The sequence below is a fragment of the Crocodylus siamensis genome, chromosome 2 (assembly GCF_052110815.1).
Source record: "Crocodylus siamensis isolate JL-2025a chromosome 2, ASM5211081v1, whole genome shotgun sequence".
Taxonomy (NCBI): Eukaryota; Metazoa; Chordata; order Crocodylia; family Crocodylidae; genus Crocodylus; species Crocodylus siamensis.
Genome location: NC_143396.1, coordinates 74,131,211 through 74,144,443, shown reverse-complemented (window position 1 = coordinate 74,144,443; position 13,233 = coordinate 74,131,211). Strand labels below are relative to the sequence as shown.

The window sequence follows — 13,233 nt, the reverse complement described above, 5'->3', positions numbered from 1 at the left end:
GATGTGCCCTAGAGACCCTGGGCATGCGTCTAGGTAAACAGGGAAAGTAAGGCAGACACTTCCAAGGTTTGAGGGGCCAGATTCTTCCCAAGAATTCCTGGGGTGTGCAGGACTGGGCAGCTCAAGCCTGTGGAGCCCCTGCCCCGATGGCTGGAGAGCGTGGGCAGCTTTAGGTTGCCCACACTCTCCTGTCATAAATAAACAAGTGTCAGCCACAATAAAGCAGCTCAGTTTATCACTGTTTTCTGTTATTGCCATAAATTTGAGCGTTCATGCTGTGACACAAGCTAGGGACATCTGTTTTCATTTTGTGCTGCCATAAAAAAAATTTATGGTAGCACAAAGGTGATATCTTTTGCCACCTTCCGAGACTAAACCAAACAGAGATTTAACCAGAGAGCGTAAGCATATGCAGTTAAAGTGGAAGCATTTTCCTAATGCTGTTCCCGAACTGTGGTCTGAGATGCCATGGTAAATGGTAAGGTTATTCCCCCTGAATAACCTCAAAAGTTTAAAGATCAGCCAATGTGATGGCCTGAGAAATGTTGAGGGCTAACAGTGGTCCACTGGTTTTAGAAGCCATCAGCCTAACATATTGATGGTGGCATAGCTGTTTCATCTCCTGAAAGAACAGTTAAATAAATGTATGTCAAAAAGGAGGAGCTCAAGTCTCAACTTCATTATCCAAGGCACATTTATTTTTCTCAATTCTCCTACCTGTAAGAAGAGAGAGAGATATTGAAGAGATAGACAATACTCATCTTTAATTGTTAAAAACGTGTATCTGTATTAAAAATAGTAGATTTAATTAATGGACTAAGATATTGGAAATGCTAACGTAATGGTTAGACAGTAAAGGCAGTATTTGAATTCGTACTGCTACAACAAAGATTATCATGTTCTAGTCTGTCTAACTGTTTTCAAAATCTGGAAAATGCAAGTTCAGTACTAAGTGTTTTAATAGTTTATGTATCAGGACATTTCAAAATTTATTAGTTTGTACTTGTCGTTTCCTATCTATCTACCCTCAACCCTAACAAAAAGGTATAACTTTTAAAGAACATTTTGCTATATATAAATCAAAATTTACTGTTCTAAAACCCAGAAGCCCAGTTTTTACCTTAAAGTTCCTGCCATGAGTAAAGTTACCCTTGAGTAAGGGCAGTGTGGAAACCTTGAGAGGCATCAGTCCACTTTTTCACATCTCCTCAGGGAAAATGTAACATTTCTAAGAGTATGAACTCTAAGCATTTGGAGAAGCAGAGGTGCTATAGTTATAGTTAGTCCTTTAACTATGAGGCTGCAGAAATAGGAAGCCTTCTCATGTTTTTCCTTCATGATGCATCTTTGCAATCTGACTTCTTATGGTGATGACCACATGTAAAATCATATTTTGACCTCTGGAAAATCCTACTCAGTCTGCTAATTTTTCCCCTATTACTGTGTTGTAATTGATTTCAGTATTATTCGAACCATTGATGGCAGAGTTCTTCACAAGTACAAACATCCAGCTGCAGTTTTTGGCTGTGATTGGAGTCAAAACAATAAGTGAGTAAAATTTTAAATTTCCTGGATTAATTATATCTAAAATTTAAATGAATAACCAAAAAGAGAACACATGGTTATCAAAAAAAAAAACCTAGTGTCACTGCATTGATACAGTTTTTGTGAAGTCAGAGACTCCTGAGAACATACTATAAAAGACCAGTTTACTACTCCTTATTGTAAAAATATTGCTTTTTAATACAAGCTGTTCTGTCATACTTGAGGTACAATTCTTCATTAAAATCAGTGACTGAAAAATACTTTTCAGTGTCAATCTTGGGTCTAAATGGGCCAGTCTAGATCCTTTTTTTCTTATTATGTGCCAGTAAATACAAAATCTGCTGGCCACATTCTGCCTTCATACATGTATAATTAAATACAAACAGGATTTGGTCTAAAGTTCTTGTATTGCATGATGATGATGCACGAGAAGAACTCAGCTTGACACTTGGATTCCAGGGTGAATCTGTAGATCTGTGAACTTCAAATCTTTTTACTTAAAAAACTGAGAAAATACCATTTTAAATTCAGCATGACAATAAATACAGACTTGAGCAATTCCATTCTTAAGGATTGTTTTTTTTGGAATAAACCTACATTTTGCTTTTAGGTGAAGTTTGACAAAAGCCTGTGGCATGGCTTGCAGAACAGGAGAATCCTCAGTGCTGTGAGAAACCCCCAGTGACCCTGTGGTCATATGGCAGGGAAGGGTGGCACCTTTAAAGTCTTGTTTAGAGAGGCATAAGCTTTTGTAGACTACAGGCTACTTTGTCAAGTGGTGCGACTAGACTTGCAGAGAGCAGGGGTACTAAAAGAAAGGACAGGGAAAAGGAAAGGAAAGGATAGGGGAGGGGCATTGCTGAGAGAGGAGAAGGTAAGGGACATAAGGATTATAGCAGCTAGCCCAGGCAGTAGGATAAGAATCCAGATTTGCTGTGAGACTGTATGTAATGCAGTCCAGTCTGTGGATGATTTCTTGTTCCACAATGTCACGTGCCCCTCTGTCTACATAGGATTAACCTCCCCCCCATCTGTCCACTGTGAAAGAATGAATGGGCATTGACCTTATATCACTTTCAGAAAGAAACAAAAAGAAGCCTTTGACAGAACATTTTAACCTCCTGAGATGTGCCTGCACTGGTCTCGGAGAAACTGTTCTTAAACATTAACACTTTAAAAACTGACTTGAACATGAAATTGTGATAAGCGTGGTCTCAGCAGAGACTCTGGATTCTTATTTCATTATCAGGACTGATATTTATAAACTTTATGTCCTTCAGTGGTTTAAACTGCTTTGTTTATCTCTTTAGATTTCTTCAACCTACCTTCTTTACCTCTTTCAGAAGTGCCTCCTCTTTTCCTCCCCTTTACCCTGTCTTTTATATTTTGACTTTATTTCTTTCTGTTTAGTACCCCTGCTCTCTGCAAATCCATTTCTAGTACCTGACAAAGTAGGCTTTAGCCTACAAAAGCACCTGCCTCTCTGACCAAGTTAGTTCAGGGATGTCAAACAAATGGCCCACAGGCTGGATCTGGCTTGCACAGCTGCTCGGTCCAACTTGCTGGGCTACCAGCAGGCCGTTGGAATTTGGGGGGCATGGTTGTAGGTTATGGTGTGCCACAGAATCTGGGGCCGTTAGGCCTGGTAGACACAGTGATTGGTGGCAGGAAGGTAATCAAAGACTGAGAAAGCCATGGCTATCATTAGGCCACCTCACCCATCACTACTGCTGCAGCTCCAGTTTTTGGCTCTATTGCTGTCCCATGCTGGAGCTGCCACTACCACTGCCACTGTATGCTCCATGCTGGAGCTAGAGCTGCCAGGGCACAGGGCACAGGGCACACTGCAGCATCAGCTCCAGCATTGGGCACAAAGAGGGAGCTGAAGCTATGCCTCATGCCCTGAGTTCGAGCCAGAGCTGTCAGTGCCACATACCCCAGGCTGGATTTGCAAGGTGAGTTGACATCCCTCTGTTAGTCTGTAAGGTGTCCTGCCCTGCCTTCTGTCCAAGCTAACATGACTAACTACCTATCTCTACGTGGGGTCATTTGTTACATTGATAGTACTCTGTGGGCATGTCTACACATCACCCTGCAGCAACATAGGGACTCACTATGTTGCTGTATGCGCAATAACGCGGCAGAATCTAACCGTGCACTGTGCACACGGCACAGTACAAGCAGTTACTGCACTGTGCTTTAGTACTTCCAAAAGTAAGTACTAAAGCACGGTGCCATGACAATGTCGTCATATGGCAATGCGTAAATGCACCCTGTGATGACGTATGGTATAATCTAGCACTGAGGCTGAATTTATTCTTGTATCTGAAAGAGAGAATTCTGTTTATGAGCAAACAGAACATTATTTATGAGTTAACAGTGAAATTGCATTAATAGTTAATTCCCATACATCAGAACAAAAAATTTACTTCCCATTAAGGAAGTTTAAGTTCTATAAAATAATTAAACACATGTGAAAGAGAGCTCACATTTGATTTAATCAAAAAGAAGATAAAGAGTATATCGAAGTTTCAGTATTGCTAAAGTGAAGTGATAGAGGCAATAGTTCAGAAGTGCTGACCAGCAAAAATATTAATTTGAATTAAAACATTAACATTAATTCTACTAACTTTAGCAATACTAATATTGAAATCTCTATCAGAAATTGTACCAAAACTCAATTATTAGTAAAAAAAAAAAAATTGCAAAAAAGAGTGAATTTTTTTTTTTTAATGTAAATTCTGGAATGCTAAAATTGGCTATAGGAGATTAAAAACAAAAAATCTCTAACATCTTTCCTAAGCACTTAAAATTTAAATTCTATTTGGAAAACTGATCACTGTATCAAATTGAAGGTAATGGATGGATTTCATAGATTTCATAGACATTAGGGCTGGAAGGGACCTCGGGAGATCATCGAGTCCAGCCCCCTGCCCAAAGGGCAGGAAGTCAGCTGGGGTCATAGGATCATAGGAGGTTGACACTCCTTCTATACAGTACGGCTGAGTTGGCTGCTGACTCTCTCTCCAGTTTCTTGTGGCTTGCTCTGAGAGAGGCCCACTAGGTCTATAATGAAGCAGGAGTGTCTGCTGCTTTCTCGTCCCTTCATGTGCCACTAGCACGTAATTTCCTCTCCTCCTTATAGATTAGTCAAGTCATACTTCACCTTCTACACAGAAGTAAATTCAGGAGTATGGGGTTTGAACGGTGATTGCAGTCTCAGGGATAGATTTCTCAATTTCTGCAGTTCGTGCTCTAGAACAATAAAAAATTGCCCAGATAAGACAAACCTGAATACTGTCAGGTAGATTTACTTATTTTATCTTTACAGATTATAGCATAAGTAAGAAGTCTTTTAGAATATAGCCTTAGGGTTTTACAGGAAATACTTTTCCAAGGTAAAAGTGCTAAACAGCTTGAAAAGGAGCAGCAATTATTTTCAGAAATGATTAATTGCCAAAATATCTCCATAGGAAATTAAATTAAAATGTTGTCTTTTGGGGGAGGGGGGGAGGATCAGACTGAAATTTCAACACGCACTTAATCAAAAGTGTTTATTTTCTATTTTGTATTTTCTCTTAAGAACATAAGAATTGCCATTCTGGGTCATACCAAAGGTCCACCTAGCCCACTGTCCCATCTCCAGCGGTGGCAAGTAGTGGATTCTTAAGACTTAGAGAATGAGTAATGATCATAGTGCACTACTAACAAAGTACCACATATAAGACTGACTAGATTTCAGTGCAGAATTTAGTAATATCAAGAGATGAGTCTGAGTGCATGTTGTGGGAGAGAAAATTACAGGAGATTTTGGCATCTAGAAGTAGGGCTGAGTCATCCAAAAGTGAGGCTACATGTGAGTGGGAAGGTACAGGGGTTCAGCATCTGGTAAGCCAAATGAGTTTGCTTGGAGATAGTGGGAGAACTGCTCACAGGTGAAGAACTTTTCCAGAAAAGGCTGATCAAAAAAAAAACCCACAAGTGATGGATAAGTAACTTTTATCACTTCTTTTATTCACTGTTTGACTTTGAATTCAGCTGCAGTCAAATATTATGTTCATTGATTTATTTTTAAATGTTGTAATATGTATGGTTTTGTAACACTGAGCACAACACATACAGGCTATTGACACAGAAATGTGTTCTGTCAATGTAGCAACTAATCTTTTAATAAATAGCACAGACAAAAATAACAGAAAAAAATCCACTGCAAACCCAGGCCACATTTTCTGAGTATACATTAAAATTTGTGTAATTGTTTCCATTTTATAAAATTAAAAACGTTCCCAGTGACTCCTAATGCCTGATGACTATACTGTTGTTGTTCTGCAGAGATATGATAGCTACTGGCTGTGAAGATAAAAATGTTCGTGTTTATTACCTAGCAACCAGCTCTGATCAACCACTAAAGGTTTTTAGTGGGCATACTGCAAAAGTGTTTCATGTACGGTGGTCTCCTTTAAGAGAAGGAATCCTCTGCAGTGGCTCTGATGATGGGTGTGTATCTTTGACTCCAGGAGAAACTTAAGGTCTCAAGTTGTAGTCCTTCTAATAATTTTAAATATTGCTGTTATCTTAGCATTTATAAACAATGTTCATGGTTCAAATCATGGTCCAAAACTGTCCAGACAATATATCCTTGATGGAACTGTGCAATCTGGCTTAATCCTGTGCCTTAACTCCCATATCTGTTTGAGGAGTCCCATGCTTCCAGAGTACAATGCAGAAGCTGTCAAGGGAGGACAGAGAGACAAAGCAGTAAAGGAAATACAATGGCTATTGTGGATAGAAGCCAGAGGGGGCACTGCACACCTGGGTGACAAGACCTTCCATTGAATCTCTGTTTGGAAGATGGCTCTCTCAAAAGAATGTTGTTATGCTTCTCATAAGTTAGCTCTGGAAAACTATAATTCAACAGCAAGAGAAATACTATGGCTGTAAACACAAGAATATATACATGCATTAGAATTTCCATTTTACAATGATAAGAAAAGATAGTATTGCTAACTATGAGGTCATAAAATACAAGTGCCTGTCTTGTATGTTTAATCAGATGCTGCCTATTGTTTTCTGAATTGATCAGATATCTTAATTTTAATAAAAATCTTGAATGACTTCAAGCTTATGTATGAATCTCTATCATCATGGTCTACCACATTACTTATGAAGAGTAGAAGTAAGTTGCAGTCCCTTTAGTATGAGAGAGAAGAAATTGCTGCAGTATATTTTCTATCAGGGCCCAAGGGCTTCAGTATTTGGTTTGTCTTTGGGTCCATAACAGCCTAAGATGTTAGTCTCAAGATATGCTACAAGCTTATCCTCCTGGCTTGTCAGGAAATGGTTGCAGTGGTGGCAAGGTGATCTGCCCACAGTATCAACTTAAGAGGTGGCATGTGAAAAAAGTGGCTTCTGCTAGAAGTGCAGCAGCAGCTGAAAGTCACTGTTGCTCCTCTGCCAGACATCTGGCTATGTAACTATACTGCTAGGTTGTAAAACAGAAGCAAATGCAGCTCTCTGGGGATTAAGTAGGGAATGAATGAATTTCCATTATTTATGTGTATTTGAGTTGACTTAAAGCAGAAGTTCCCAAACTTGTTCTAATTGTGTACCTCCTTCCAGATTTACCAGCTCCCCACATATCCCTACCAGCATACATTTTATATTTTAATCCCTTAAATGCCCGTTATGATAATGAAAATTAAATGTTACACAGTTTCTCCAGTGTACTCCCCAGAGATGTCGTGCTTACCCCCAGGGTTGCATGTACCACAGTTTAGGAACCCCCAGTCTAGAGGAGTCGATAGGTCTTTTATTTCAGGGCATTTTTGAGAAACTAAAAAGAGCTCAGGGCATCAGAAAGGAAGTTTTGTAACACATCTTGTGTACATCTAAATATGTAATATTTCAACGCTGTTTACTGTAGTTGTGTATTTATGGTTTATTCATGTTGAGTATGTTGATGATACAGGCTTTCTGCATCTTATTTGCAGTACCGTTCGAATATGGGATTATACACAAGATGCTTGTATAAATGTTCTTAGTGGACATACAGCACCTGTACGGGGACTGATGTGGAATACTGAAATCCCTTATCTGCTAATATCAGGCAGCTGGGACTATACAATTCGGGTGTGGGACACAAGAGATGGAACCTGTTTGGACACCGTTTATGATCATGGTGCAGATGTATATGGTAATATAGTTCAAATGCTATGGTTTTCATTTTCTTATTTTGTTAAAATGCACATTTGCCTTGTACCTTAAATGGGGATCAGCAGTTTTGAGAGAGAGAGATACCTCTTGTGTGTGTGTGTGTGCGTGCACGTGTGCGTGTATGTATTTATATCTATTTCTCTCAAAACTACTGATTTCTATATCATTATCTGAATAATCTTTAAAACTATTTCTCCATTAGGATTAACTTGCCATCCAAGCCGTCCGTTCACCATGGCATCTTGCTCTCGGGACTCCACTGTGAGACTTTGGTCTTTAACACCTCTAATAAATCCTCTCCAAATAAACATCCTAGCGGATAGATCTTGGGACGAAATTATTGGAAATACTGGTAGGTAAATGATACATACTGCTGTTATTTTTGCTTTGTTATTTAGACTATCATTAACAATGCTTTTGTGCACAAATGATTTTATTTCTCAGATCGTGCTGTGGAAGCAGGTGCTCCTCCTTTGCTCTGTGGTAAAGTGTCCAGAGATATTAAACAAGAAGTAGACAAACTGAGTGGTAATCCTCGAGGGAAAAAACTACGGTGGTTTTCAGAATGTTTGTCGGTAAGTATTTAACAACCATAAACTTAGTGTGTGGATGTACATTCAAACCAACCTGCAAAAGAAAAGTTTTTTCCTCCTCCATCCTTCCTTATCCCTTCTGCTATTTCAGTGACAGTTTCTAGTTGTAAAATGGCCCTAGTAGCACTGGTTAAAAAATATTAATGAAGTGTTTTCCCATTAGAAAACAGAATTTCATCAACATTTTGCACAAGAAGAAAGATTTTAATAGATTTTCCCATTGGGAAAATATAAATATTTGATTCATTTTAGATCTCCTTTAATATGTGTTTTTCCCTGAGCTACTTCCTCATGGGAATTGTAGTTCCAAAGTGTCTCGTGCTTCCATTGTCCTCTGTTGGCCCTGCTTTCTTTCCCAGTAACATCTCCCCTGAGTCACCAAGGCCTCTGTCTATGGTAATAAATAATTGGGCACTGGCAGTTCAACCACAGGGAGAAACTAAGGCGTAGACTTGGGAAAATGGCGAGGGTGTGGGCATGAGTAACCAGAATTAAAATACTATGGTTATGGAAAGTTAAGTCAACAAAATTAAACTAAAAGTTTTGATTTGGGAATATTGCAATCCCGTTTTAAATAAAAATGTATAGAACTTTATTCCACAGAAAAGATGAAAACCTGTGATATTTCATCCTAATCCAAGATGAAAACTAGTGTCAGAATACCAGAATTGTACATGGTTCAGAAACTCACCTTTGACGAGCACTATTTTTTATGTCTAATAAACTAAAGTCAACTTGTTAAATCCTGCAGGACCCAGCCCTCCTTGGTAGGCACAAAAGATATTGTGCTTTAAACTCATGACATTTTTTATTTCCACATAGGCTCTTACAGGTCAAAAGTTTTATATTTGTCATAGTTTGATTTACTGTGTTTCAGCCCAGGACTCATGGGCCTAAATCCTTGGGCCCCAGTGGGGAAAAAGGCTGTCTTACCACTGTTTGTTCATTTTATCCAATGACTATTAAATGGAAAAGGCAGGAGTAGGAAATAAAAACTCAAGACCCCTTCCATTCAGGGCACAGTTTATCTCAGAGTGGAAGCAAACATTGCCTTTTGCTGCCTTTGCTGCCATAACATTTTTTATGGCGGCACGAAATTCAAGCACACAGGTCCCAAATGCAGCCGTGACAAAGGTAGTATCAGTTTGTGCTCCTGTTTAGTGATGAATGTCCAATTTCTTGATAACATGAGAGTGCTGACCACTTGCAGCTGCCTGCTCACTACAGCTGCCCCAGGCAGGTGCTCTGGGGATTTGAGGGGCCCTATCCCATGCACCTGGCTGGATTTCGTTGTTTATAGAGTTGTGCCCTGGGGAATCTTGGGTTTACCTGCTACAGAGGCACACTCCTCGGATCTCCAGGGTTGCATCTCTGTAAGTTGAGAAAGCTGTGCAGGTGCTCCCAGAGGTTGATGGGCCTGATCCTATGAAGGTATGCACAGGACCAGCCCCTCAAGCTCTGGGAGAACACTCCACCTGCTGTTCTGCAGCATCAATGGGCAGGACAATGGGCAATATTTACTTTGCCCATTGAAGCTGATCAGCTCTCCTGGGATGCATCCTATCAAGGCTGATCTGCCTCATTTGGTACCATCTGTTTCTGGAGTTACTAAGATGCGCAACAAGGTTTCTTCTAATCCCACATATTCTCCCTGCCTGGGCTAGCTTCAGCAGGAAGGTCAGAGAGTGCTGTTGGCTCTGCTGGATAGAACATCTTGCTGGGAGGTGTAGATTGAAGCTTCCCTCTGGCTGAGAGGGAAGTGTCTAGAATTTGTCTCTTCCACTCCCTGAGCATGTACCGTATACACTAAACTGTTGGGCTATAAGGTGAGAGAGCCCTCCTGCTTCTCCTACTTTCTGGATATCAGGTTCTAGTGGTAGTTTATCTGCAGCTAACATTTCCGAGACTTGCTAAGAGTTGCATGCCTTCCTAGGCAGAACAGAATCATAACAAAGTGTAAGTGACCAGGCCAGGTGCCTTCTGAGCGATCAGAAAGGCAGAGTAAGTTACTCAGGTAGGGAAAAATCTGCGTAAGTGCTACTAACCCACCAAAAGGGAAGTTGGGATTTGTTTGTGATGACTGAGACGTGCACATTTACAAAGGGGGTATGCAAACACTAGTCTAGCTAAACAGTTTTTTAATTTCATGAAGACATTTCCAAAATAGATTTTCTGCCACACACATCACATTATAAATGCATGATGTGTGGTTATTTTAAAAAGTCACTCATTTCAGTTAACAGGCATAATTTTCTTTGTCATTTATGGGTAATAGTCATTTCAAACTCATGCCAGTTGATTATTCATGTATGATGCCATGCTTTATAGGATAGAGCTATTTTCACAGATATCTTCTTACCACACATGGTATATACATGCATGTTTACCTATACTGTATTCTGTATGTTAACTGGTACAAAATCTGGTCCACACTCATTATCTGTATTCAGATCATCATATGTTTCTTTTATCCTGACATCCTTGGAAATTGTTTACCATTTGAATGGACTAAAATTATGTTTTAAATCCTCTGTAAATTCCATTTTAATCTCTTTTCAACATTTTGTTTAATGATTTCAGCCTCCAGGAGGCAGCAAAAATTTGTGGGACCTAGTTGCTGTAATAAAAGGACAGGATGATAGTTTGCTTCCACAAAACTATTGCAAAGGAATTATGCATATGAAACATCTGGTTAGATTTAAAATGGTAAGTAAAGCTTGCAGACCATGTGAAACTTGTTAATCAGTAGTTTTATGTTTCAGTCATAAAAAAAATATAAAATCCTGCTGCTTTACTGTGAATAGGAGACCCAGATTAGAAGAGAGCTATTTCTTGCTTTTGCAGTGGCTTGTGTATGAGAACCTGCCAAATGAATAATGCATATATTATTGACAGGCCCTTTTCCTTCCTGTGGACATACTGCATTCTTGTCAGGGTCAAAAATTATTCACTGGCCCTTTTGTTTTATTCCTTATGCTTTAAGGTTTTTCTCAACCTGGCCCTTCTGTTTTTCCACTCCTGGATTTTTCCACTCCTGGGCAGATTGCCTTACTCTTCAGTCTACCAATGATAGGTGGCCTATTTTCCTGTCTCCACTTGAGCAAATGCACACTTTCTTCCACATCTTTTCCTAGAATCCTGCCCTGCCTTGCCAAACCTGTCTGTAAACTTAGAACGCATATTTTTTCAAGTCCTTAAGATACAATACAGGTGAAATTCCCAACAGGTCATAGCTATATAAGTGTTCAGGAGAGACTTCTGATTCGTGTTAAATTAACTTATTTTGTCCTTTATTCATTAGACAGTTTTACTTATGTGGGGCAGGAACTGTATTTGATTCTGTACTATGTGTTGAACAACTACAGTGGGGTTATTATCTAATCGGGGCCTCTTGCTATTTTAAAATATGTAATACTTATCCTTCTCTCTTTTTTTCCTGTTAAAATGATTTTTTCTGCATTTCTCTGGACTCTCATTTGTCTCCTCATGAGTTAATCAGGAGGAACAAGACCAAGTGAAATCAAGAATCTGAGCATGCAACTACTCCATAAGTCATTACACTACACTAGAAGTGCTCATGATAAAATTTGACTTGCAGTTCTCTGTACTGTTCTGGTCTGCATTAGAAATGCATGCAACACCCTTTCGTTTAAGTGGTAAAATATTAGGCTTTTTTCTAGTAAGTGTGGGGAACAGGTTTTCAGGCCAGTGAAATAGAGGAAATTGGAAAAAAAAACAACATTATAGCTGTCTACATAGTGGAACCAATTTACCATCTCACTTTGTTCTTTTCTTTTTTTTACACTGTGCCATGATGTTCAGCTATCTTGAGATCTTTGAATTACCAAAACATTAATGTCTCTATTCTTGTAACAGGGCCCTGGGGCGTTCCTCCTCCTTTAAGACAGCAAGCAGCCTGCTGCTTGCAGGCTGGCAGAGGCAGCGTGCAGGTGGCAAAGGGGGTTAATTAGGGGCCCATCTGACTGGTAGCAGGTAGAGAGATATAAGCCCTGAGCCTGAATTGGTCAGGCAGTCCAGCTCTAACAGCTATGAAATGGGAAGCTCTTGGGAGCAGAGCAAGAGAGTTCCTGAATTGACTGTGGAACTGAGCAAGCCACTCCGGAAACAAAGGGAGGGCAGGCAGGGGATTGTTATACAGGGAGGTGGCCTTTGCTTTGTTATAACCCAGAGAAGATTTGAGTGCCTATCAGAGGGCACTGGTGGTTCTTATTAAGGTGCACCATTGGGTTAGCCTGGAACCCTGTAGGGCAGACTCCAGGTCTACTTAGAATGTCAGTAGCCCAAAAGTGGCCAAGAGTGGGGCCCAGCAGGGAGTGCAGGAGCTCAGAGAGTGGGAATCAGAAGATCCACAAGCCGAGGAGGACCCAGAGAGGGCCTGGGAGTAGGATCAGGAAATCCATGAGCCTGAGGCCCAGGTGGAGACTGGGAGTGTGATCGAAGGATCTAGGAGCACAAAGCAGGTCAGAGAGAGACCTCCTGTGTGGGACCGGAGGTTCAGGAGCCAGGCTTTGGCTGAAAGTTGGACTAGAGGGTCCACGGGCCCAGAGAAGGGGTGAGAGATGGACTAAAGGGTCTATGAGTCCAGTGAGAGGGGGCTGAGCATAGGACAGGGTCTGGGAACCCTGAGAGGGGCTGCATGTGGGACCAGGGCTTCCAAGGGCCCAGAGATGGGACTGAGTGTGAAACCAGAGTCTGAGAGTCCAGGTAGCAGCTGTGTGTGGGACCTAAGGGCCCCGGAGCCCAGAGGCAGGCTGTGTTGGTGACCAGAGAGTGCAAGAGTCCAGAGAGAGTATAAGAGTCCAGAGAGAGGGGATGAAAGTATTGAGGGTCTGAGTAGAATGAACATCAAGTGACATCATTA

The 13,233-nt window shown here is 40.5% G+C and overlaps 1 protein-coding gene across 1 annotated transcript in view; it reads left to right on the top strand.

Annotated features, from left to right (window-relative positions):
• Positions 1-13,233, top strand: part of WDR17 (WD repeat domain 17) — a 118,797-nt gene that overhangs the window by 78,152 nt on the left and 27,412 nt on the right. The window contains exons 11-16 of the mRNA XM_090036151.1: positions 1,462-1,548; positions 5,878-6,042; positions 7,536-7,738; positions 7,961-8,110; positions 8,203-8,333; positions 10,932-11,057. Coding sequence (XP_089892277.1) covers positions 1,462-1,548; positions 5,878-6,042; positions 7,536-7,738; positions 7,961-8,110; positions 8,203-8,333; positions 10,932-11,057 — 862 coding nt within the window. The remainder of the gene's footprint in view (positions 1-1,461; positions 1,549-5,877; positions 6,043-7,535; positions 7,739-7,960; positions 8,111-8,202; positions 8,334-10,931; positions 11,058-13,233) is intronic.